Consider the following 26,157-nt stretch of genomic DNA (forward strand, 5'->3'; position numbering starts at 1 on the left):
TGGACAGGACTTTCATTAGTACTCGAGAAAGAAAATTACATTTCTCCAATTGAAGTCCTCTTGAGTAGAAGCGAAAACTAGATGATCCACGATCTGCTCATCACCCAACCTACCCTTCCTGGCAGCTCGATGAGACCTTATACCATGGCTAAGGAAGCATCTTCTAGCGGTTGCTGCAGAGCCCAGAAAGTTGGACCTGATTATTAATTCAGGGGAAGTTAGATATGGGTGATACCTAACTTCCCTAATTAAACTCGCCTTCCAGGAATTACACGATTTTTTAATTCTCCACCTAGGCGAAACCAACTGGCCCACCTTCTAGCCGTAGACGCTGGAACTCCAAGCTCTCTTCCCGCTGCAGTAGTGGAAAGCCCAGTGCAAATGAATCCTATGAACTGCAAACGTAGATCTTGGCTATCTGCCAGTCTCAGAGGTTATGAAGAAAATAAACACAGTGCAGGGGAAGAGGTCTGAATTACCTGTTTGTTTGTTTATGAACATTCTAAGCGATGTTGCCATATCATTACCGGCAATGTTTCTTTAATACTATTTATGAAAACAGCATATGGAACATTATTCTGCATTCTTTATTATGTAATGATCTTATACGTCTATTCCATTACATTATATAGCTGTAGGGATGGCATTATAGGCCATAGTTCTACCTTTTTTCTCTACAGGTGGCAAATCGACCATTGTCTGCTAGTGAACTTTTCCTGCTTCATGTTTACTGTCATTATATTCATTATATTGTGCTAAATATAATGTGTAGACGGATAGCCTTTTGCAGATAGAAAACTTATTATAATGTTCTAGAACTTCGTGAGAATTATGAGAAATCTGTTTATAAAGAAAAAGGTACTGCACGGAAGTCGAACTGGAAGCCAGTGTATTTCAGTTTCTATCATGATTCTTGCCTTAGCCATCTACGTTACCGGAGCTTTGATAACTCGGTGTATATTTCCTACCTTACTTATTCATATAAAAATTACGCGCAAGATTTTGGACTGACGTTACATATCTCTATTCGATTCATATTACATTCTTCAGAACCTCACAAGCTCTAGCATACACTATCCGGTCTGATCTGTAACATATTTCAGACTACTGAACCAAATAAGTGAATTTAAGCTACATAAATATGTGTTGTCTTGTGAACAAAGCATCGCATGCTCAGTGCGGAATACTTGGGACTTTGAATATTTCAAGTGCTCACTCCTTTTTAGCGGCAGTGTAGATCACCAGGCAGAGTTGCAGAAGTATGTGGACTTGGTATACAGCGTTGCTCACAGTTCATATTTATTTGGAAGTGTAACAGCTATTATTAACATTGATAGTTATGAAATTAAACTGCATTGTATGGCCACCTTTACTGCTCACATTAAGTATGCAATTAAAAATAGCCCTTTCTCCGTAACAGGAGTGCATTTGTCAATATCAGTGTTATAGGAACAACAACACTAAACAAAACTTTGCTGGCCTCTAATGCTCACACGACATATTTACAGTCATTAGTACCTTATATTAACCAAATATCATCACTTGGGACCACTGAACCCATTCTCGGCCTGTGTAACATGATTTCTGAAGCCACGAGGTGTGTATATATATATATATATATATATATATAGAGAGAGAGAGAGAGAGAGAGAGAGAGACAGACAGACAGACAGACAGACAGGCAGGCAGGCAGACGGAAGGACCGACAGACAGACAGATAGTAGAACCCACTAATCCGAACTAATTGGGACCGGAGCCAGTTCAGATTATTATCTAAATTTTGGATTAAGTGGGTTGACAGGAATGCAAGCAGGAAAACCATGCCTTATCCCTTCTACACCCTTCAGTGTCCACTGTTTTGTTCAGGTTCGAGGTCTAATTCATTTACTAGGTCAGTTCTGTATATTATACAGATTCAGTTTCTAAATACTTTAACATTAAATTGATTCTGTCTTAGTTCAGGTACTTTTTTTTTTCCTTTCTCTTCTCTCTCTCTCTCTTTTTTGACATGTTCGAATTATCCGGAATTTCGAATTAGCAGGATTCGGACTAGCAGGGTTCTACTGTATAATGAATCTGATTTTCGGTTTTTTTTTTTTTCAAATTTATCATAAGATTAAAAATCTCCGTCACTGTAAAACTGCCTTTTCTAGAAGACTATTTTATCTTGGTAAACTTCAAACAGCTGCTGAGGAAATGAGTATATACGATAACAGTTTAACTTTTTTTCAGAAACGCTTAAACAACAATTTCTTTAATTTTCATTCCATACAAGAGAACTCTGCATGTAAATAAATGCACGTGTTTGAAGCCCTTCCTATTGCCTATAGGACAGAGAACCTCTTTATGGCACCTAGAACACGTCGTTAATTAGTTTCCTGTCTGAAAGCTCAATCTGTTATACATTTTCGAAGTCTTAATGAGGAATTCGCTGTTTTTCTAAACACGAGAAGAAAATATATTTGATGCAGTTGGAAAATTAATAAAATATGTCAAAAAGCATGTGATTTGTAGGTGGGGCCAATAATGGACAGTTGGTAGAGAGACATGATAATATAACAAGAAGGTTGTGTAATTAATATATGGCTGTGTAACCACCTAAAACCCTAACTCAAACATGGAGATTAAAACAGTTGGTCAATCATTTTTGCTACTGTTTGCTCCGTATATTGTAATTAGAATATAAGGCATTCAGAACTGAAGTGAGTCAAGTCCATGCGATGCAGTTTTGAGATAATAGGACTTATAGTTAACTTGCTGTAATGGATTATCTAATTTCATTAGCAATAATTTTATTGCTCCATTTTCAAAATCTAAATTTATGAAATATAAACAATTGTAATGTTAACTGATGCAAAGCTTTGGTGACTTGATCCACTATGGCTCAGAACATCGTGAACAAATAATCTGAACCAAACATGACTACCAGCAAATGCTTGGAATTAAGGCTTGATTCAATACTGCTCGGAAAAGATCCAACTTCAGATAATCAGAAAATGAATTAAACTCAGTTTATGAAAATTTGTGACTTGATTCACTTTAGGTCTGAACTTCTCATAGGATGATGTTGGTGCTGTGCTATATTATTGCGTGTTGTTAAATGTCCTGCAACATACATAATAGTGCAGGCTATAAATGCTAAGCCAATTGCTGGTAAATAATTTTAATAATTTATTTATTTAATCTGGCTCAAACGTCATAATGGAAAAACCCTTTAGAGAAAAAATGAGAGCCAACAAATCGTGGAATGAGGAGATGTTATCTGCACCAAAAACGAGTAATTTGGAGTTAGAGAATATCTAGAATCAAAATCCTCAGAAAATGGAGACACCAAAGCAATGGATTGCCTCTCATAATATAAGGCAAACACTGCTATAGATTATGTACCGGTATCACTTCAGATCATATTCAAGGTCGCTGTTGCAAAACACGAAATGCAAGATAATAGTATTTGACTGTTTATCATAAATATACAGGGCTAGCACAAATGATTTAAACGATTTCATTGTCATGTATTATGAAAAATAAGAAGCCTACAGTATTGAAACATATACCACTGAAAAGAGACGCTCACCAAGTTTTCAAGCTACAACTGCTACAAGTGCTCGATATGCCCTTATAGTGTCATGTGACAAACATCAGCACAGTAGTCCAACTTCATCCACAAACGCCAAAGTATATCCCGATCAACAACACTAGCCACAGCCACATGGATCTGATTTTTCAGGTCATCAAGATTAACTGGCAAGGGTGGTACATAAACTTAATCTTTGACAAATCCCCATAGAAAAGAATCACATGGGGTCAGATCAGGTGACCAGGGAGGCCAGCGGATAAGACACCGATAGTTGTTAGAGGCTGTCCAACCCAACGTTGAGAGAGTTGCTGATTAAGATAATGGTGTACTTGAAGATGGAAATGTGGTGGAGCCCCATCTTGTTGAAATAAAAACCCTGGTTTATCTTCAAGTAACTGAGGCATCAACCACTGCGTCAGCATGTCCAGATAAGATAGGGCAGTAACAGTGTCACTGCCATTTCTCATACCTAGCCACCTAGCGGTCACACAGTATACTGAGATACTTCTGCGAAACTTTAAACAAATTTGGAGAGTGTCTCTTTTCATTGGTATATGTTTCAGTACTATAGGCTTCATACTTTTTCTAATACATGACAATGAAATTGCTTAAATCATTTGTACTAGCCCTGTATATTAATCTTGTTTCCTTCAATGTACTCATCAGGTAGTAGATGTGCAAAGTGGGCAGAGCCTGGGACCACACAAGGAAGGAGAACTCTGTTTCAGAGGTCCTGGTATCATGAAAGGGTACAGTGGTAATCTTCAAGCTACATCAGCAATGATTGATAGTGACGGTTTCCTCCATACTGGTGACGTGGGATATTACGATGAGGAAGGTTTCTTTTTCATTGTTGACAGAGTGAAAGAACTTATCAAGTATAAGGGATTTCAAGTAAGTATTCAGAAATTAATTTTAAGGAAGAATAATGTCCATAAAATATACTTTTCTTTGCTTAGTAATTATTATAAAGTGCAGTTCATTTAAGTGATTTTAATCTAAAATACAGAAAATTAACTCTATTCTCTTCACTTTAATGATCATGTTGTTACATGTATACCACTAAATCCAAATTGTGTTTTAATTTGACCAAGGGCAATGAAATCTTAATGTCGAAAACAATTCTTATCATAAGTAAAGTTGGGTATCTCATATCAAAGTTTTATAGTAATCTTAGAAGAAAAAACTGTTCCTTAATGAAAGGTCTCCAGGAAAATTATCGGCCATAAATTTTAATATTCATTATTCGCTTACCAATCTTTCACCCGTAGAAGAAAAAAGTGTTCCTGAATAATTAAAGATCTCCAGGCAAAATTATCGTCAATATTGTCTTACCAATCTGTCACCCATAGAAGAAAAAATTGTTCCTGAATTAAAGGTATCCAGGCAAAATTATCGACCATCTCTTTCCCATGTCAGAATTAAATTTTACTATTCATTATTCTCTTACCAATCTTTCACCGTAGAAGAAAAAAATTGGACCTGAATGAAAGGTCTCCAGGCAAAATTATCGGCCATCTGCTTCCCATGTAAAAGTTAAATTTTAATACTCATTATTCTCTTACCAATCTTCCACCCATAGAAGAGAAAACTGTTCCTAAATGAAAGGTCTCGAGGCAAAATTATCAGCTATCTCTTTCCCATTCCAAAATTAAATTTTACTATTCATTATTCCCTTACCAATCTTTCACTGAGAGTAATTAATTTCGCTTTACAAGTATCCTCGAAAATGACATTATATTTAATAAGAGACACTAATATATCTAATTATTTAGTTGCTGAAAGTTCAAAAAGAATAATATATAAAAATCTTAAAGATGATTAAGTACAGAAGGCAAAGAACCAAGAAAAGTTTAACATTTTACACTTTACTAAATTAAATCTAGGATAACGAAAAGTTATATTGGTATAGGTTCCGCCAGCAGAGTTGGAAGCAATTCTGTTAACTCATCCTGCAGTCAAAGATGTTGGAGTAACTGCACTTCCAGATGAAAAAGCTGGTGAACTGCCTCTAGCTTTCATAGTGAAACAACCTGAAGCAAAAGTAACTAAAGAAGATCTCATCAACTATGTAGCAGGTATATTTAAATTACTTACTAGCAGAATGAATCTTCTTGTGCATGATTACTGTGTAACTAAAGCATGTGCCTGAACCATGAAATATGTGAAGAAGTGTGATGAATAACATTGTGTATTGTTTTCTAAAATACATTTTAAACTATATTTATAGCAAGAGATCATATGCATTTGAATCACGTTTTCTTTCTTACTACTTTGGAAGTATGAGATATCCCAATCATGAGAGATAAAGGGCTGTGGGTTGTGTGCAATTGGAGGCACCGTTTGATGATTTTTCTACATGTATTTGACTACCAGCAGAATAAGAAAACAACTGGCTGGATAATAGAGCAGTATTTAGTTCCGAATAATGTCATTGAGGACTGAATGTGAACTCAGGTTATCATAAAGTTTGGTAATGGAGTTAGAATTGAAACTTCAGAGACAAGTCCTACTGCTATAGAGTATAAAAGCAGTTATTAGGATCTAGTGTACAAGTGTGAAACTATCAATGTTCAGCTGAAACAGGAAATTTCGTGTAAGAAAAATAACACAATCGAATGCATCTTTAGTTGTGGAGTGTGAAGATCTGCACCTTTATTTATTTTAAAGAAAGAGCAATGAACGCATTCAAGTGGACACATGTTTCAACAGTTGTTGTTTAGTCAACTGTCCGAAGACAGGTCTGAACCTCACAAGTGATACCAAGAAGGACTTTATGAGGCAACTAGGCCAGGAAATAATGGGTACGATGGCTAGTTCCTTTCCTCCTCCATTGGATACATCACTGACTAGCTACATATTACACTAGTCAGACTTTGGATGCATACAAACAATTGTTCTTTCTCTGACTCATATCGTTAAGTGAGATGTACTGTCTGATAATAAATATACATATTAGCCAGAACTTCAATCAGAGTATGTTTCAACAGTAAATCATTTAAATTACTCCATAGAAAACACGTGTCACAACTATAAGTATTATGTTCTTCAATATCTAATTAATGAAAGTCCAAATCATATCTATCTATCATGGGTTAGAGGACATGTCGGAAATACTGGGAATAAGAGAGCAGACGAATTGGCAAAGCTGGCTGCTGACACAAATCTCCATATTTGTCATGCATTAAGCCCCTTTTCGTTTGTAAAGAACTAAATACGAAAAACATATTCTTGAAAAATGAGATCAAAATTGATGACCAAGTGAAAAGAGAAGTACTACAAGAGATCTATTTTTTCCAACATTTCAAGATAGATTAGCTTCTAAATACCTACAACCAAATTTTATTCTAACACAATTTTTCACAGAACATGGAAAAGTTGCCGAATATCTTCAGAGATTTTACATTTTAAATAATGCAAATTGTAAATGTGAAGAAGAGAGTCAGTCTGTCAGACATCTTCTGTTCGACTGTCGCTTATTCTTGTATGAAAGATACATATTGACGTCATATTTAAATAAGATAAACTTCGATTATTCAGCACCACTTAACTGTATATTTGTAAATAAGTATACGTAGCTGTAGACATTTTTCATCATTTGTAAATAGTGTATTTCGTAAATTGTAATGTATCAGTACTAACCCAATAAATAAATATATATATATATATATATATATATATATATATATATATATACATATATATATAGTCAGCCTGGGTAGCATAGTCGGTATAGTTGGCTTTCTGTCCTCGAGGTAGTGGTTGCGGTTCGATCCTGGCCCAGGTCAATGGTATTTAAGTGTGCTTAAATGTGACAGGCTCATGTAAGTAGATTTACTGGCATGTAAAAGAACTCCTGCGGGACAAAATTGCGGCACACCAGCAATGCTGATATAACCTCGGCAGTTGCGAGCGTCGTTAAATAAACCATAATTTATATATATATATATATATGTAGAAAAGTTTCATAAGCTTTGGAAACAAAAGTCTGTAGGAGGAAGGTCAGGGAAGTATGGTGATGTTCAACAAATTCAAATAAAGCACTGCAAAATGGCATTCAGAGTAATAGGATTTTCATGGGCCAGATGGAAAAAAATTCCACAAGACATCTTCCCTCTCTTTTTTTGATTCATTGATAAAATTGTGAAAGTGAGTAATTAATGCTGCATATTATTGCCCAATACTGTCGGAACTCTTTTCAAATAGTCAACCATTAAAATTTCTTCATCAGAATAATGCTGTCATATTCCTTCTTGAAATTTTGGATAAATATAGTGAACTGTTTCATCAACTGTTACAAATCGTCAAAGAAAACATTTTGAATGTCGTATTAACAAAGCTAAATTTGCTTCAGACAGAAATGTTCTTGCACATTTTCGTTCCAGACTTATCATTCTTGACATCAACTTGGCTGACACTTTATGAAGATCCAGATAATAATTTAGAATGGTTCCTACTACACTGTTTAAAAAGCCTATTGTCTCGGCACTGCATCTAGTTATCAACCAGCGACCTTCCATGTTTAAATAATTCACAGTCAACGTTTCTTTTGCACTTGATATGAGAATCATCATCCAAATACTTACCATATCCTTTGTCTAGAGGTATTTAATAACTGTATGAAGCTATTTCTTATCCAGTTCTGAAACACTTCGTTCAATCACTTTTAGAATTGAAATCTCTTAAACTGAAAATTACAGACTTGTAAAATTCCACATCAGAACTGTTAAACACTGAATAAGCTGTATTGCAGTGATAACATCATTTAAAGTCACTAATATTAGGGACAATAAATATTGTACAATAATTCTTGCTGTTTCCAATAATATTTTACATTACATTATGTCCAGTAACTTAAAGCTCTGCAGATTTGATCAATTTGAGGCATATTTTACAATTATTCATTTAACTTGACTATTACACTTTTACTACGACATATTACTTTTGATCCATAAAACGGTACGAAAGGATGTGTTTCAAACAATCACGGCTGTTTATCACTAAATTTTATCACTTCCCTAACATTTGTTTATTTTTATCACTTCCATAGCATTTGTTTCGTTTGCCAACATTTCAAACTGCAAATTTTTTACAGTACTATAAAAATTGCCTTGCGATCGTCATTTGTTTCCCCACATAGATCATCATCATCATCATCATCATCATCATCATCATCATCTGTGGTCCTACAGCCCTTTTAGTTTAGCCTTGACCTCCTTAAGAATATTCACCCAATTCTCTCAATCCAACGCTCTCTGCCTCCATCTCCTAATTCCTGCCTTGACAAAATCATCTTGGACATCATCCAGCCATCGTAATTTGGGCCTACCAACTCTTCTTTTACCACTTGGTTTCACATCTAGTAATATTTTAGGAATTCTATTATTGTCCATCCTTCTGATTTTTATGTCAATGTTCTTTAGGTTTCTCAACGGTAAAATTTTTTACTAGAGTGAGGTTGTCAGCCTCACGTCTAAATCCCCAACCAGGAGGACCAGGTGATTTTTGATTAGGGTTTTCTTCTACTAGCCTTTTTAGAACCAACTACTCGCTGCAAGGCAGCAGCATTGGTTTTGGTTCACCCTAGGTATTTTATTTCCCCAGTACCCGCCATATCTGGTGAGCGTTCCCCTATCCACCACCTGGGGAGGCGCCTGATGGGAGACCAGTAACTCCACACATTTCCCACATAGTCAACTGATAATAGTGGCTCCGTTCAAACATTTTGGTGAAGCTAACATTAGTCAAATAGAATTTTATTAAATCAATTAATATTTTATTCTATTAGAGTACTTTATTTCTTCTAATCTTATATACTATCTATTACCTAATCATGTAATAGTCAATGAAATCCCAATCGAATTGTGATTTTCTCTAGATAAATCAAAACCTCTAGTGAGATTACTGTTGACTATTACACTGTTACTACAACATACTACTTTTTGCCAGTAAAACGGTATGAAAGGATGTATTTCAATCAATCATGGCTGTTTATCACTACAATTTTATCACTTCCCTAGCATTTGTTTATCTTTATCACTTTCCTAGCATTTGTTTCTTTGTTTTCCAACATTTTAAACTGTAAATTCTTTACAGTACTATAAAACATGCTTTGCTATCATCATTTGTTTCCTATATAGATAGTCAACTGAAAATGGCAGCTCCGTTCAAACATTTTGGTGAAGCTAACATTAGTGAAATATAATTTTAGTAAGTCAATTAATACCTATTTTATTGTATTAGAGTACTATATTTCTTCTAATCTTTATATATTTTCTTCTAATCATGTAATAGTCAATTAACCCTTTCATTCACTGCATCCTCTACAAAGGACAACAACTTCAATGCCACTTCATGAACAATGAGTTGTTGAGAGCGAGTCCTCTCAAGTGAACAGTTCATATCTGGAAATCTAAGCATCATGCTGTAAAAATGAGACTCTGGGCAATTCACAAAAACTTAAAAGGAGTCAAGAACAAACAATTAGACTTTTCCGAACAAAAACATAATTCGTCACGCGAGTTTTGATTTTCTCTAGATAAATCAAAATCTCTAGTGAGATTACTGTTGATAATTTTTATAACACTGGATTATATGGCCATATTTTGTGCACACTTTTCTTAACAATTTTATATTAGAAAAGCCTCGTGAATTTCAACAGCCGAAAAATAAATTCATTCTAAAAATTAATACATTAGGATTAACAGTATAATGCAAGAAATACAGACAATAATAATAATAATAATAATAATAATAATAATAATAATATCGAATACACGAAATGTGATGGCAAAAACTGTACCATAAAGCAATGAGGATTCAAGTCGACATTTCTTATAATCATTCCATGTTTCCTCTTTCATTTTCATAAAAAATACGGTCACATTTCGGAAATTTAATCCGCATTACATTTTAATAAATTTCCAAGTTTATATATGAAGCGTCCACTGTAAGAATGATGGATGTCATTTGGAATACATTTTGCAGGAGAAGCAATTGAAAGTTTGAAATACGTAGCACTCAAAGCTTAACTGTGATTTTCTGATCATTACTGGACAATGACTATCAGTGTTAATGCCATATAACTCTCTATGTACATTCTATATGTCTTAAGCTATGCATTGACAGTCTTGGTTCATTTTCGACAAGAAAGTGACATCCATCATTCTTGCAGTGGACTCTTCATATATATATATTCTTTTATTATTTTTTATTTATTATTATTATAATTTTTTTTTTCGTTTATGGCTGTTAGTCATTCACCCATATGAAGCCAGTTCTGTAGACCAATTTCCCGACAAAGTCATTGCCCAGGGTTCGCCATAGGAGGCTGGTGTATGCTACATCTGCAGTGAGATGAGATGGGGTGATTTGTTGGGATGCCACAGGGAAACCAAAGCTCCTAAAGAAAACTCCTGTTTTACCTGGACTTTCCCAATACAAGTTATAAATCAGGAATCGAGCCCAGGTCCACAGGATTATAAGTCCAGCCACTAGACCACCAAGATGGCTAATTCACAAGTATTGAATGTGGACAATACAATGTAACCAAGAGTTCACATGGGAGGGTGAGGAGAAACCCACTGCCCACACATAGAATGCCAAAAAATTATTTTTCTTGTTAGGTAGATTGAAAACGTATTTCTTGGTCGAAATATCTACTCAACATATAGAAGAAGCAAAATCCGAATGGAATAATCCATTATTTTTCAATCCCTATACTGTATATAATGTATACTACCTCTGATTGAGGTTCTGACTGATACATATCTACAGTCTGCCTCGGTAGCGTACTTGGTATAGTACTGGCCTTGTATGCTCGAGATTGCGATCCTGGCCCAGGTCGATGGCATTTAAGTGGGTTTAAGTGTGATAGGCTCATAGTAAATTTACTGGCATGTAAAAGAACTCCTGCGTGATAAAATTCCGGCACAGCGGCAACACTGATATAACCTCTGCAGTTGCAAGCATCGTTAAATAAACCATAATTTAATTATTTACATATGTACATTTATTATCAGACAGTGTATCTCACTTGATGATATGTGTCAGAAGAGGAACAATTGTTTGTATACACCTGAAGTCTTGATTAGTATAATATGTAGCTAATCGGTGATGTATGCAATGAAGGGGGGAAGAAACTGGTCACCCTACCCCATTATTTCCTGGCTTAGTTGCATCACAAGTGGTGCCTTGTTAGTATCACTTGTGAAGTTCAGACCTGTCATCGGACAGTTGACTTTTAAAGAACCCAGAGGTTCATTGCCAACCTCACATAAGCCCACCATCGGTCCCTATCCTGAGCAAGATTAATCCAGTCTCTACCATCATATTCCACCTCACTCAAATCCATTTTAATATTATCCTCCCATCTACATCTCAGCCTCCCAAAAAGTATTTTTCCCTCTGTCCTCCCAACTAAATCTACACATTTCTGGACTTGACCGTATGTGCTACATGTCCTGCCCATCTCAAATGTCTGGATTTCTTTTTCTTACTGGCTTTTAAGGAACCCAGAGGTTCGCTGCCGCCCTCACATAAGCCTGCCATTCATCCCAATCCTGAGCGAGATTAATCCAGTCTCTATCATCATATCCCACCTCCCTCAAATCCATTTTAACATTATCTTCCCATCTACGCCTCGGCCTCCCCAAAGGTCTTTTTCACTCTGGCCTCCCAATTAACACTCTATATGCATTTCTGGATTCGCCCATTAGAGCTACATCTCAAACATCTGGATTTAATGTTCCTAATTATATCAGGTGAAGAATACAATGCGTGCAGTTCTGTGTTGTGTAACTTTCTCCATTCTCCTGTAACTTCATCCCTCTTAGCCCCAAATGTTTTCCTAAGCACCTTATTCTCAAACACCCTTAACCTATGTTACTCTCTCAAAGTGAGAGTCCAAGTTTCACAACCATAAAGAACAACTGGTAATATAACTGTTTTATAAATTCTAACTTTCAGATTTTTTGACAGCAGAATGGATGATAAAAACTTCTCAACCGAATAATAACAGGCATTTCCCATATTTATTCTGTGTTTAATTTCCTCCCGATTATCATTTATATTTAATGTTCCTAATTATGTCAGGTGAAGAATACAATGCGTGCAGTTCTGCATTGTGTAACTTTGTCCATTCTTCTATAATTTCATCCCTCTTAGCACAAATGTTTTCCTGAGCACCTTATTCTCAAACACCCTTAGCCTCTGTTCCTCTCTCAAAGTGAGAATCCAAGTTTCACAACCATACAGAATAACCGGTGATATAACTGTTTTATAAATTAACTTTCAGCTTTTTTGAAAGCAGACTGGATGACAAAAGCTTCAACTTCTCAACCGAATAATAACAGGCATTTCTCATATTTATTCTGTGTTTAATTTCCTCCTGAGTGTCATTTATATTTCTTACTGTTGCTCGAGGATATTTGAATTTTTCCACCTGTTCAAAGGATAAATTTCAATCTGTATAGTTTCATTTCATACTGTATTCTGATCACGAGACATCATATACTTTGTCTTTTCGGAATTTACTTCCAAACCTATCTCTTTACTTGCTTCAAGTAAAATTTCCGTGTTTTCCCTAATAGTTTGTTGATTTTGTCCTAAAATAGTCATGTCATCTGCATAAACAAGCAGCTGATGTAACCCATTCAATTCCAAACCCGTTCTGTTATCCTGGACTTTCCTAATGGCATATTCTAGAGCAAAGTTAAAAAGTGGAGGTGATAGTGCATCTCTTTGCTTTAGCCCACAGTGAATTGGCCTATATAGACTGCTGTACATTTCACTGAGACACATTTTAATTAATCGAACTTGTTTCTTGGAAATATCAAATTCATTAAGAATATTATATTAATTTTTAACAAAATAATCTACCCTCAATGAGGGTGACCATAAAAATCCAGAATAAGAGCAAACCCAATAGAATCATCAATGGCCAAAATGTAAATGGTAATGTATGTAAAGTAATGTATGTATATATGTATGTATGTAATGTAATGGTAATGATTGAATCCTTAAGAATATTCAATAATTTTTTTTGAATTTCAAATATCTCTCTCAACTGAGTCATACGCCTCTTTGAAATCTATGAATAACTTATGTACTGTGCCCTTATATTCCCATTTTTTTCTCCCATATCTGTTGAATTAAAAAAATCTGCTCAATAGCCGAGCTATTACGTCTAAAACCACACTGATGATCCCCAATAGTTTCATCTACATATGGAGTTAATCTTCTCAAAAGAATTGGACAACATTTTGTATGACGTCTACAAAAGTAATATTCCTCGAAAGTTACTGCAGTTGGTCTTTTTCCCCCTTCTTAAAGATAGGTACAATAGTGGACTCCTTTCATTGTTCTGGTACAATTTCCCCAATAGCAAGTAGAAGCTTATAAATTTCGCTACATAATGTGCTTTCACTCTCTTGTATTAATTCTGCTGGAATTTTATTGTACTTTTTCAGATTTTTGATCGCAATTTCAACTTCACAAAGTGTAGGTTCAGGTATAAATGGCTCAGCAGTTTGTATTTGAATTTCGTCCCGATCATTTCTATTTGGTCTATGTACATTTAGTAGTTGCCCAGAATAGTTTTTGCATCTGTCCAGTATGGAATGAGAGTCTGCAAGCAAGTCACCATTCTTATCCTTGATAACATTTACTCTTGTCTGATATCCTCTTTAAATTCCTTTATGCCCTTATATAAACCTCTAAATTTTTATTATTACTATTTGTTCAGCAGTTTGTATTTGAATTTCGTCCCGATCATTTCTATTTGGTCTATGTACATTTAGTAGTTGCCCAGAATAGTTTTTGCATCTGTCCAGTATGGAATGAGAGTCTGCAAGCAAGTCACCATTCTTATCCTTGATAACATTTACTCTTGTCTGATATCCTCTTTAAATTCCTTTATGCCCTTATATAAACCTCTAAATTTTTATTATTACTATTTGTTCAGCAGTTTGTATTTGAATTTCGTCCCGATCATTTCTATTTGGTCTATGTACATTTAGTAGTTGCCCAGAATAGTTTTTGCATCTGTCCAGTATGGAATGAGAGTCTGCAAGCAAGTCACCATTCTTATCCTTGATAACATTTACTCTTGTCTGATATCCTCTCTTAAATTCCTTTATGCCCTTATATAAACCTCTAAATTTTTATTATTACTATTTGTTTATACCTTATTCAGTTTTTCCTTCAAGTAATCTCTCTTTTTATTCCTAAGTGTACGACTTGCTTCCCTTCTTTCATTGAAATAATTATCTCTATTCACTTGGAATGGATTCTGTAAGAATTTCAATTTTGCCTGTTTCCTTCTTTTTACTACCATGGAACAATCTTCATCAAACCACGGTTTCTTTAAATACTCTATTGCCGACAAGTACATAATTCATTGCATCCAGAACTTAAATGCGTATCAAATAAATAACTGCAGTGTACAGGTGTCAGCCAGATATCGTAGAAAGGAAGATTTTAGTCTATGTTTTGAATCGAAATTTTTAAAGCATGGTTTTGACTTATGACTATGACATTAATCTTACAATTTAAATATAGTAACTGATCAGTGATCATATGCATTGAAAGAAGGTGTTAACATTTTGGCAATATTTAGATATGTTTAAAAGTCTTGGTGTAATAAAATATTAAATCAGTCTTTAATAAAACTCTAGAACATAAGGCAACAATACTAAACATATGAAACGTAAGAAAGTGTTTGTATTTTGCTCATGATATATGATTATTTTAGAAATATGTATTTTTTTTTAACAAATTTAGAAAAAAATCGAGTAGGATATACTACAGTTTGGATTAATTTGAAATTCAGTTTTGATAAATTAAAAAAAAGAATTTGAATGAGAAGTATAATTGAAGACTGGACGTAAAAAAAGGCTGTAAGTGGAATATCTTTGAAAATTATTTCCCCCCCCCCCAAAAAAAAAGTCTATGTGTCTGGTTCAATCCACTGAGAAAAATTATAAATCCCATTGTAATTTTATTTAGAGCCTAACTTCTTCCACAGAATGTGCAAAATGTATGTTATTACTAGCTGCACAAGAAAGCTCTGTTTTCTATGGTTTGTCTCTTTGTCACTTACGGAATTTTCTATGCCCAGTCTTCAATTTAGCAATCTTACTACAGTGTGATAAAGAAAATACATTTGTAAAAAGCTTATATGTATCAGTATAATTAACTTTTCTGTTTATTTCGATTCCCGGTCGAGGCAAGTTACCTGGTTGAGGTTTTTTTCCGGGGTTTTCCCTCAACCCAATATGAGCAAATGCTGGGTAACTTTTGGTGCTGGACCCCGGACTCATTTCACCGGCATTATCACCTTCATCTCATTCAGATGCTAAATAACCTAAGATGTTGATAAAGTGTCCTAAAATAACCTACTAAAATAAATTTCTGTTTGTTGTAGGTCACGTATCTCCACAGAAAAGACTACATGGAGGTGTCATATTTACTGACTTGATTCCAAGAACACCCAGTGGAAAGATATTACGAAGGGAACTGAAAAAATATCTAAAATCGAAGATGTGAAGCGATTTTGAAACATTAAATATCATTCAGTTTGTAAATTGAATAGTAACAAATAATGTTATCTGTATGAAGATTGATTAAATATAATACTATCATTGCAGTTTAATTTGATATATTCTTATAGATTAACAACCTGTGGTACAGCCCAATTGTTTCCTGGTGACAGCTATTTCTTTTAAAATATAATGTTATGGATGAGCTTTTATTCGGGATATTGTATCTTTCTAGGGTGTTTAGTTAGTCTGTAATTTATTGTGCTTGCAGTCAGATGTTTCAAGAGTGAATTTTTTTAGTATAATCGCGTTGAGGAAAAACCAAGACCTTCTGCCATTGTTTTATTAAGTAATATTAAGTAAGTATATTAAGCAATATTTTTGTGTACTATATTTTAGTATACTTGCAAAGTTAAGGAAGAAGTATGTAGATTATTAAACTTTATACTTTGTGGTGAATGTTTGCATAGCATGCATGTATGCTTGCGAGTCTGAAGTGGAAATGTAACCCATACCCAAACGCAGCCAGGTAAACAACCTAAGTGGAAATGTAACCCATACTAAAACCCAGCCAAGTAATCAACCAAAGTGGAAATGTAACCCATACTCAAACCCACCCAGGTAATCAACCTAAGTGGAAATGTAACCCATACCCAAACCCAACCAGGTAATCAACCTAAGTGGAAATGTATACCCAAATGGAGTCTTGAGATACAATTTGAGTTTGGTCATCCCAGAACTATGTCAGTGACTATACTAAAGTTTTCCACCATTGTGAAGTAATGGTTAACATGCCTGACCGTGACACTAACAGGCCCAGGTTAAAATTCTGGTTAGGAAAAGTTACCTGGTCGAAGTATTTTCCGAGGTTTTCCCTCAACCTATTAACAGCAAATGCTGGGTAACTTTAAAGTGCTGGATCCTGGATTCATTTTGCTGCCATTATCACTTTCATCTCACTGAGATGCCAGAAAACATAGCAATTTATTGATAAAGCATCGTAAAATAACCAATTATACAGGGTAAAGGTAAAGGTATCCCCGTAACATGCCATGAAGGCATTTGGGGGGCATGGAGGTAGAGCCCCATGCTTTCCATGACCTCGGCATTAGAATGAGGTGGTGTGGTCAGCACCACACTCTGACCGCCTTTTACCCCCGGGAAAGACCCGGTACTCAAGTTTATAGAAGGCTGAGTGAACCTTGGGGCCGTTCTGAAAGTTTGGCAACGAGAAAAAAATCCTATCACCACCTGGGATCGAACCCCGGACCTTCCAGTCCGTAGCCAGCTGCTCTACCAACTGAGCTACCCGGCTGCCAATTATACAGAGTGTAAAAAATATATGTTACAAGGTAGATGGGTACCATGTGATCATATTTTGTTAATAAATCCATATCCAGAAATGCTTTGTTTACATGTTAGCGTCTTTGAAATGTGGAGGAGGATGTAGGCAGTACAGATCACAAAAACTAGTAAAGAAATAAAAAGACAATTGAAATACTGTAAGTAAAAGCCATTTTAATCAACTACAGAAGGTGCTCCAAATGGCTGCCACCAACTTCGATACATTTTGTGCATCACCTGCTTATGCCATGTTGAACTCTTGGAAAGATTTCTGGCATATCTCGGATGACTCCAGCTGCTACTGAATTCATGCTACAAGATCTTGTTGTGTCTCCACAGAAGTCTCGTACACCAGGTTTTTCATGTACCCCCTGAAAAAGAAATCCAATGGTGCCAGGTCAGGTGAGCAAGGGGGCCAGGCTATTGAGCCTCCACGTCCAGTCCATCTGTTTCTTACTTCTTTCCTAGCTTTTGAGATCCGTGTAATATGAAGCTAGTCAGCGATGTATGCAATGGAGAGGGAAAGGAACTGGCCACTCTACCCCATTATCTCCTGGCGTAGTTGCCTCATAAGTGATGTCTTTTTGGTGTATCATTTGTGAAGTTCAGACTTGTCTTCGGACAGTTGACTAAACTATATATATATATATATATATATATATATATATATATATAATAGCAGTTACTTAAAAAATAATTCAACAATTAGATGTAGGAAATAAATGTCTAGGAATTTTTCTAGGCTTACCAAAAGCTTTCGATACAGTCAATCACAATATACTTTTGAATAAAATGGATAGATTGGGAATTAATGGAATGGCTTTAAAATTATTTAAATCTTACTTAAGTAACAGAACTCAAGCAACTAAAATAAATGATCACCTTAGTGAATCACGTAACGTTGATATAGGTGTACCTCAGGGGACGATTTTAGGTCCTATTTTGTTTTTAATATATATCAACGATTTACTTAAAATTGACATTGAGAAATATTCTGGTACTCTGTATTCTTATGCTGATGATACTGTTGTTATATTTAGTGGTTCGAGTTGGAATGAAACTTATCAAAATTCTAACAGTGGTATTAACATTATTAAAGAATGGCTGGATGCTCACTTACTTTCTTTGAACGTTTCTAAAACAAAATTAATACCATTTTCATTAACATCACGTGGCCTTGAGCGACTAAAAATGAATAATAACAGAAGTATAACAATACATGATTGTAACCTACCTACTTGCTCATGTAACACTTTGAGTATATCCTCACAAGTTAAATATTTAGGCATTATTATTGACCAACATTTAAAATGGGACAAGCATATCTCCTTCCTGTGTAACAGATTGCGTAAAACAATCCACAAATTTTCCATTCTACGCTCTTATTTACCTGTTTCTGTTCTGCGTACTATGTACTTAGCTCTGTTTCAATCAATAATTCAGTATGGTATTTTAGGTTGGGGAGGAATGGCAAAATCAACTCTCCGTCCTTTAAATTTGCTCCAAAAAAGAATTATCAAAATTTGTCTATATAAACCTTTTGATTACCCAACAAAATTAATTTTCCAGGAATTTGGTGTATCAAATCTAGAACAAATTTATAAACAAACATTGCTGATTTACTTCCATAAAAACCACAATAAATTTAAATTAGATCCTCACGAATACCATACGAGACAAAATTACAGTTTCTTTCTAAATACTCCGAAATGCCATACAACGGCTGGATTAAAACACAGCAGAAGTTTTGGACCCAAAATATATAATGAATTAATTAGAGCTTACCCTGAGCTAAGTACACTTAACACACACAGATTTAAGAAACAAATCAGATTAATTATTTAATTGTTTAAGCTAATTGAGTTAAAAATTGATACTCTAATATTTATGTACTTTCGTATTTTCTATTTGTACATATATAGACCCTATTATTACATGCTGCATTATTTTACCATTTATTAATGTTATTGTGCTCAATGAACTCTCTTAATTTTGTGATATATTTTGTATAACTGATCTGAACTGCGCCCGAGCACGAGTTTCTGCTCTTTCGGGCTGCAATGCCTAATGTAGCTCAATGCCGGGTAATATTTTGGCGAATCCTCGGACCTCATCTCATCTCACTACATCTCGCCAAAATGTAAAAAAAATGTAAAAAAATTGTACAAAATTGTAAAAATTGTAGAAAATTACTAAATTGTAAAACTAAAAAAATTTGTAAAAATTGTAATTGTAATATTGTAAAATGTTGACATGTTCCACATCTTAAAGCTTCATTGCTCATGTAAGATCTATGGAATAAAATAAATGAAAGAATGAATGAATGAAGTGTAAATTATTAAATAAATAAATAAAATAAATAAATTATTGCAAAAGATATATATATATATATATATATATATATGAAATTAAACTAAACTACAGAGTTTCCAGTCTCAAGTGCTGCCAACTCTGTAAAGGTTAGTCCACGCACAACTACCAGTTCTTGGATGACTGGACTGCTGCTGTACTTACCACATGTTTCTCGGTACTTAGGCGATCAGCTGTATTTTGTCAATTAAGATAGGCTTTAAAACAACAAGTAGTGTTGAACAGCACATCTCGTTATTTTGTTAGTGAATACTTTTGCTAAGTACAGTAATTCCCCGTATCCACAGGGGATACGTTCTGAAACCTATCTATGAATGGTGAACAAAAATTTCAGTATAGAAGAACTGAATATTGCAATAAATAATGTAAAAACACGAAGTCACCAGACCCAGATAGTATACATCCTGAATTCCTTAAAAATCTTGGAAAAACTGCTAAACAAGAACTGTTAAAACTTTATAACTTATTTAGGAAACTACAGTGCCTGCAGAATGGAAGAAAGCAATAATTATTCCAGTCCTTAAAAAGACATCTGGATCTGAAATTAAAAAATATAGACCCATTTTAAATCATTACAAAAGTAATAAAAAAAGATCTAAAATAGAGTGAATTAGTACTTGGAATCCCAAAATTTAATTTCACCATGTCAGGTTGGATTTTGAGAATTCCATTCAACCAATGAACAAATTTTTCTTTCAATCAAAAAATTAAAGACCCTTTTAATGAGAAAAAATATGTACTAGCAGTTTTTACAGATTTTCAATGTGGGTGCGATTCTATCTGTAGAAGAAAATTATTAAAAATTATTAAAATGTTTATATGATTTAGGCATATAAGATTATATGTTTTCCTCCAATTTCCTAACTCAACATATAGGACTATTTGGGGGAAATGTAAATTTGGGATAATTGTGAACATGCTCGGAATTTGCTTTGATAATTGACACTTTATACCCATGATGCCATGTGTTTCCTGCCTCAGCTACATAGAAATCAGCCATTCGAGTTACAGAGAAGCATAAAGTAGATGCTGCAAAAAGTATATGAAAACAGAATTGCATATTCACCATAAATCATCAGTAAGACACAAACCAAGTGAGTTCTAGAATAATTATTGTTTTCCAACAACAATATTAGAGTTGTTACACGTATTGGGTGCTCAGTCTGAACACTTCATGTGCTAACCTCTTCGTGGTTATTCATTTAAAATTTATTTAATGAATGAACAAAGAAATGAATTTAACAAATAAATAAATCGTGTTGACAATATTACATATTTCGAGTTACAAAATGCTTAGTTAATGAATGATATTTCATGTGCATTTAAACATCTTATTGCAATAAGTGAAGGAGAAAGTAACATCTTATTACTTACACGCGGTTCCTTTTTTTTTTTTAATTAAAAACTTTGCTTCTATTATTTGAAGCATAAAATCCACGAATTGTTCGTTATTATTTACACACAGAATACTTAATAAATTTTACAGAAGAAAGAGTTCGTCCAAAAGGCTGGATTCGGGAAGAGTAGCTAAAATGCTTATTGCATTTCCACGTTGAATTGCAATACATAAGCATTGATGCAAATAAGTAGTGCAATGGCGATCACCAGTAATGGAGATCAAAATTTGGCCGATTTGAGATACCAAAACTTTAGCATTATGATTCCAAGGATCGAAGGTCTCCACAGCAAAGAGGATAAAGATATAATTGTCTAAAAGATGAGCATATTTATTGACGGCTAATTCAGCAGCAGATGCTGCGCATCTGGAGGTATTCAACAAGTGAGATGGAGCTAAAGTGTCAACGCAAGTGGAGTCCCAAATTAAAGATTTTCCTCTAAACCCTAGAATTAAGGTGAGACCATCAGGTCGTTTACCATCCATGCGACTAATACCTGGTGGTTCCAAAAGAGACAGGATGCCACAAGAAGTCAAAGAGCCTTTAATGATATCATTGAGTGATGTATGTCTGGGAATGTGACCCTTGCTCCTAGCACAGCTAAGTGCATGATGGTCGTAAATATCAGCAATTCCTCTGCAAATACATTGGTGTGGCTGGCAGAGTTTACAACCAAGGCGTAAAGCCATTGCGATTTTAAAGGATGTACTATCAGAGTGCCAATGTGAGGAGATGGTAACGCGTGTAACCAAGATTCAGACTCACTCTCTTGAAGAGATTACCCCAATGATATTAACGAATGGGATAATTGTGAATAATGAAATAGGGATAACTGTAAATTAAAATAATTATTTTACGGTTTACTAGCCATAGCCTTGCACTTCGCTGGACTTGTTAGAAATAAATGTAAAATAATTACATAGTTAAAGTTGGACATTTGGTCCAGGGGATGTCCGTTTTTGATAGAAGGATAAATCATTTAATATGTTACTTAATTGAAATTGTACATAATAATAATTAAAATACTATCATTTTGGTCCAGAGAGTACTCATTTTCTGCAAGGATAATTCCTTTAACATGTTTCTTAATTGTTATTGTATATAATTAAAATAGGATCATTAAATTTGGTTCAGGGAACATCCGTTTTTTTTTATTGGGTTATTTTACGACGCTGTATCAACATCTAGGTTATTTAGCGTCTGAATGATATGAAGGTGATAATGCCAGTGAAATGAGTCCGGGGTCCAGCACCGAAAGTTACCCAATATTTGCTCGTATTGGGTTGAGGGAAAACCCCGGAAAAAACCTCAACCAGGTAACTTGCCCCAACCGGGATTCGAACCCGGGCCACCTGCTTTCGCAGCCAGACGTGCTGACCGTCATCTGTTTTTGGTCAAGGATAATTTGTTTAACATTTTTCTAAATTAGTCTTGAATGCATCCTTTAATAAATCCTCCAAATTAATGCCAATATAGAGTGGATTGTGTATGAAGATAATTTTTTATGTTGACCTCGCTGTGCACCTTTTTTTCTTTGTTAAGTTTATTTATACACGCTTTCACATCTGTGGTCATGTCGCGTGTTTAGAATGTGTGGGTAAACCAGTAGGCCGTTTTTACTCTTGTTGAGTTCCTGTTTCTATTGTGTGTTGTAGATGGCTTGTGTTCATGTAAATGATTATAGATTTTGATTAAAGTTTATCTTATTGGTAATTGAGGCAGTGAAGAATCATGGCATGTACATTTTCAATCTGGCATTTGTCTTTATGACTAAGGGAAACCATGAAAAACCACAGTCAGATTGGTCAGCCACAGAGTTGAAACTATTAACCTTCCGAATGCGAATCTCAAACTCTGAGCCAACATGCTCGGTTGTGCATCATTGTTTATATAAATAAAAAAATGAAAATGAATGTGGTACATAAATATTATACGAGGCGCATCCAGAAAATAAGTTACCCTATTTTTTTTTTTTAAAGAACACACACTTTCAGGAAAACATTTATTGGCAACAGGTACAGCAATGTTTCAGTTATTTTTCAACATAGCCACCATCAGAATTGAGACACTTGTCGTATCGTGGGATCAACTTTTGTATCCCTCTGTCGTAGAACTCTGCCACCTGTGAATGGAACCAGCATGTGACAGACGTCTTCAGCTCTTCATCGTTGCCAAAATGCTCACCGGAAGACAGGAATTTCTTGAGGTGCAAGAAAACGTGAAAATCGCTGGGAACAAGATCAGGACTGTAGGGTGAATGATCAAACAACTCCCAGCCAAATTCCGTCAAAACAGCTGCTGTGCGCCAAGCCGTATGTGGACGAGCATTGTCATGGAGGAGCACAACACCTGCAGTAAGCATTCCACGCCTCTTGCTTTGAATGGCACGTCGCAATTTTCGCAGTGTTTCACAGTAACGGTCAGCGTTCACTGTTTCACCTCTTGGAAGGAAGTCAATGAGCAGAATGCCCTTCCTGTCCCAGAACACCGTGCACATCACTTTCCATACCGACAGCGTCTGTTTGAATTTCGTCCTGACTGGAGATCCACTATGCCGCCAATGCATTGACTGCTGCTTGGTTTCCGGGGTGAAGTGCGAAATCCAAGTCTCATCGCCCGTGACAGTCCTGTCGAGGAACTCGTCGCCGTCATCATGATATCATTGCAGAAATGTCAGTGCTGCTCCTAAACGTTGCATTTTGTGTTCGGGTGTCAGGTTTTTCGGCACCCACCTGGCACACACTTTTTTGAACAGCAGGTGCTTAGTGACAATCTCATGCAACAAGGATCGCGATATCTGCGGAAAATGGCTGCTCAGCTCCGTAATCGTGAAGCGATGGTTCTCCATGATGCACTGCCGCACCAGCTCAACACGATCATCATTGATGAGGGACGGTTGCCCACTGCGCTCTTCATCATGGACACTTTGACGACCTTCGGAAAACTGCCTACACCAGTGATGCACCATCTGCTTACTCATGATGTTCAGCCCATAGACCTGACAGAGCTGCTGATGAATTTCAATTGGCGCAATGCTTTGTGCATTAAAGAACTTAATCACCGACTGAACCTCGCAGGCAGCGGAAGAAGGAATAAGAGCTTCCATTTCGGACCACTGCTGCCACGCTACTGGCACCAGGCGGGACCTGTCCGGCTGGCATATGAATGATACGTCATAGATCTGTTACGCATGTTCAATTGGCACGGCTAATTACGTTTACTTTCAAGGGGAAAAAATCGGGAAACTTACTTTCTGGATGCGCCTCGTATTAAGACACACAGGAAATGAATATGGCTATATGGGTAAATTATGAGTGGCATTTCGTGACACTTTGTAAAATAACTTAGCTCCAGTGAGCTCAGCGGTAAAATATTAATTTTTACCCCATATTTTTGGTCCAGTAAAAGTACTCATCTTTACGATAAAACCCTTAAAAATATTATGATGTTTTGTGGACAAAAAGAAACTGAAGTGTATAAAATTAAGAGTATTTTATGTAGACCAAACAAAGTTTAAATAATCAAGTAGTAATGTATTGCAACACTGTGCGTAAGAATATATTTTAATCTTACCTCAGTCCTCTATTCACTCAGAAGTTACTGTAATGGCATATATATATAGCATTACGTCCATATAGAGAAACTACACTTTCAAATAATGAAGGAATTATCCAAATCGGTTAAGTAGCTTCTGAGATTACTTCATACAAACACACAAACATTCTCTTTATTTCACATGGATTCGCCCATATGAGAATAGTCATTTTGCTGGTGGTGAGCAAGGTACAGGTGTGTTATATTCTATGAAGACATCTTTAATTTCTGAGTATCAATGTAATATATCGAGGTCTCAATCCACTTCAGCAAAAAAAGTCTGAAATCAGTTAGTCAGCTCTTGTCCCAGGTGATTGCTGTGTGAGAATTCCCAATGCTAAATGGAAATCTGATGAATTTTTCGTACCTATTAAATAATAGCATAATATTCAATAGGAGACTGAGTAACTCTTAGTTGCATTGCAGGTATTGGAGTAGATTTAACAGCTTCTGTAATTAATCAGACACTGTGATTTTCTAATCATTTTATCTTTTTAAGATTACTGTTATTAAAGCTTCGCCACAGTAGGCCTATGTAATTACTGGTTTTATATAGACATTATAAGTAGAAGTAAGAGTTTTTCTTGAACATCCCCATTTCATGCTTGACAAACGTTTTATAAGTGATAAACTGTTTTCACCTTTTTGTGTTAGATTTGGTAATGCTGTCATCAAGTTTCCTACAGATCAGTTACATAGTGTGTTATATATATTCTATATGTTTATTCTAATTAAACCTTGTATCAAAAATCACTCCTAAGTATTTTACTGAATTCGTAGCTGATAATAGTTGTCCATGAAAACGTAGCTCATTTTGCAATGGCTTTTTTTCCTTAAAGAAAAAAAAAAAAAACTAATATTTATTGCTGTCAAAGCATGGCTCCATTTATTGGGATTAGGCCCTATATGTAAATTTCCAAAACAATCATTATCAGTAAAGTTGGCAGTTTCCGACCCAAAAAAAACATTACTTTCAGGTTAGACATAGCCAGTATGTTGTTCTGACAACATGTACAAGCAAAGTCGGTTTAAGTGGTTATAGAATGAGGTGAGATTCTTATTAGCTCACATTCTACATGGTCGCATTGCCTGGCATTGTTTACTATGCTGACTGATTTGTTTCACACGGTACTCTTAAACTGTATTGTTTAAATGGCAAACTTACTCGTGTTAATTATATAAGCTTGTGTGGCTTACAGCTGTTTCGGTGTTTACATGACACCATCATCAGAGCCTTCTAGATCTCGGTGTCATCTCGACATTGCTGCCTGTTGTGGGGGTGCGTTTGTGTGATCATTTATATTTAAGTGTTAAAAGTAATGTACGCAAGATTCAA

At 35.3% G+C, this 26,157-nt stretch overlaps 2 protein-coding genes across 14 annotated transcripts in view; one reads left to right on the forward strand and one right to left on the reverse strand.

The window, feature by feature from the left end:
* The window catches only part of LOC138700160 (luciferin 4-monooxygenase-like), a 78,765-nt gene extending 62,536 nt beyond the window's left edge, over positions 1 to 16,229 (forward strand). For 6 of the 7 annotated variants that reach the window (XM_069826565.1, XM_069826561.1, XM_069826560.1 and 3 more), the window contains 3 exons: positions 4,244 to 4,471; positions 5,490 to 5,655; positions 16,002 to 16,229. In XM_069826565.1, the coding sequence (XP_069682666.1) occupies positions 4,244 to 4,471; positions 5,490 to 5,655; positions 16,002 to 16,123 (516 nt within the window). In that variant the 3' untranslated portion in view covers positions 16,124 to 16,229. The remainder of the gene's footprint in view (positions 1 to 4,243; positions 4,472 to 5,489; positions 5,656 to 16,001) is intronic. The other variant, XM_069826566.1, reaches the window with a different exon arrangement.
* The window catches only part of LOC138700159 (uncharacterized), a 356,318-nt gene that overhangs the window by 29,970 nt on the left and 300,191 nt on the right, over positions 1 to 26,157 (reverse strand). For 3 of the 7 annotated variants that reach the window (XM_069826559.1, XM_069826551.1, XM_069826552.1), the window contains one exon: positions 17,615 to 17,831. The exons of 2 other annotated variants lie outside the window; for them this stretch is intronic. The gene's annotated coding sequence lies outside the window, so the exon portion shown is untranslated. Of the gene's footprint in view, positions 1 to 17,614; positions 17,832 to 26,157 lie in introns of those variants that run through there. 2 more of the 7 variants (XR_011332264.1, XR_011332263.1) reach the window with 1 other exon arrangement.

This window comes from Periplaneta americana, chromosome 5, assembly GCF_040183065.1.
Source record: "Periplaneta americana isolate PAMFEO1 chromosome 5, P.americana_PAMFEO1_priV1, whole genome shotgun sequence".
Lineage (NCBI taxonomy): Eukaryota > Metazoa > Arthropoda > Insecta > Blattodea > Blattidae > Periplaneta > Periplaneta americana.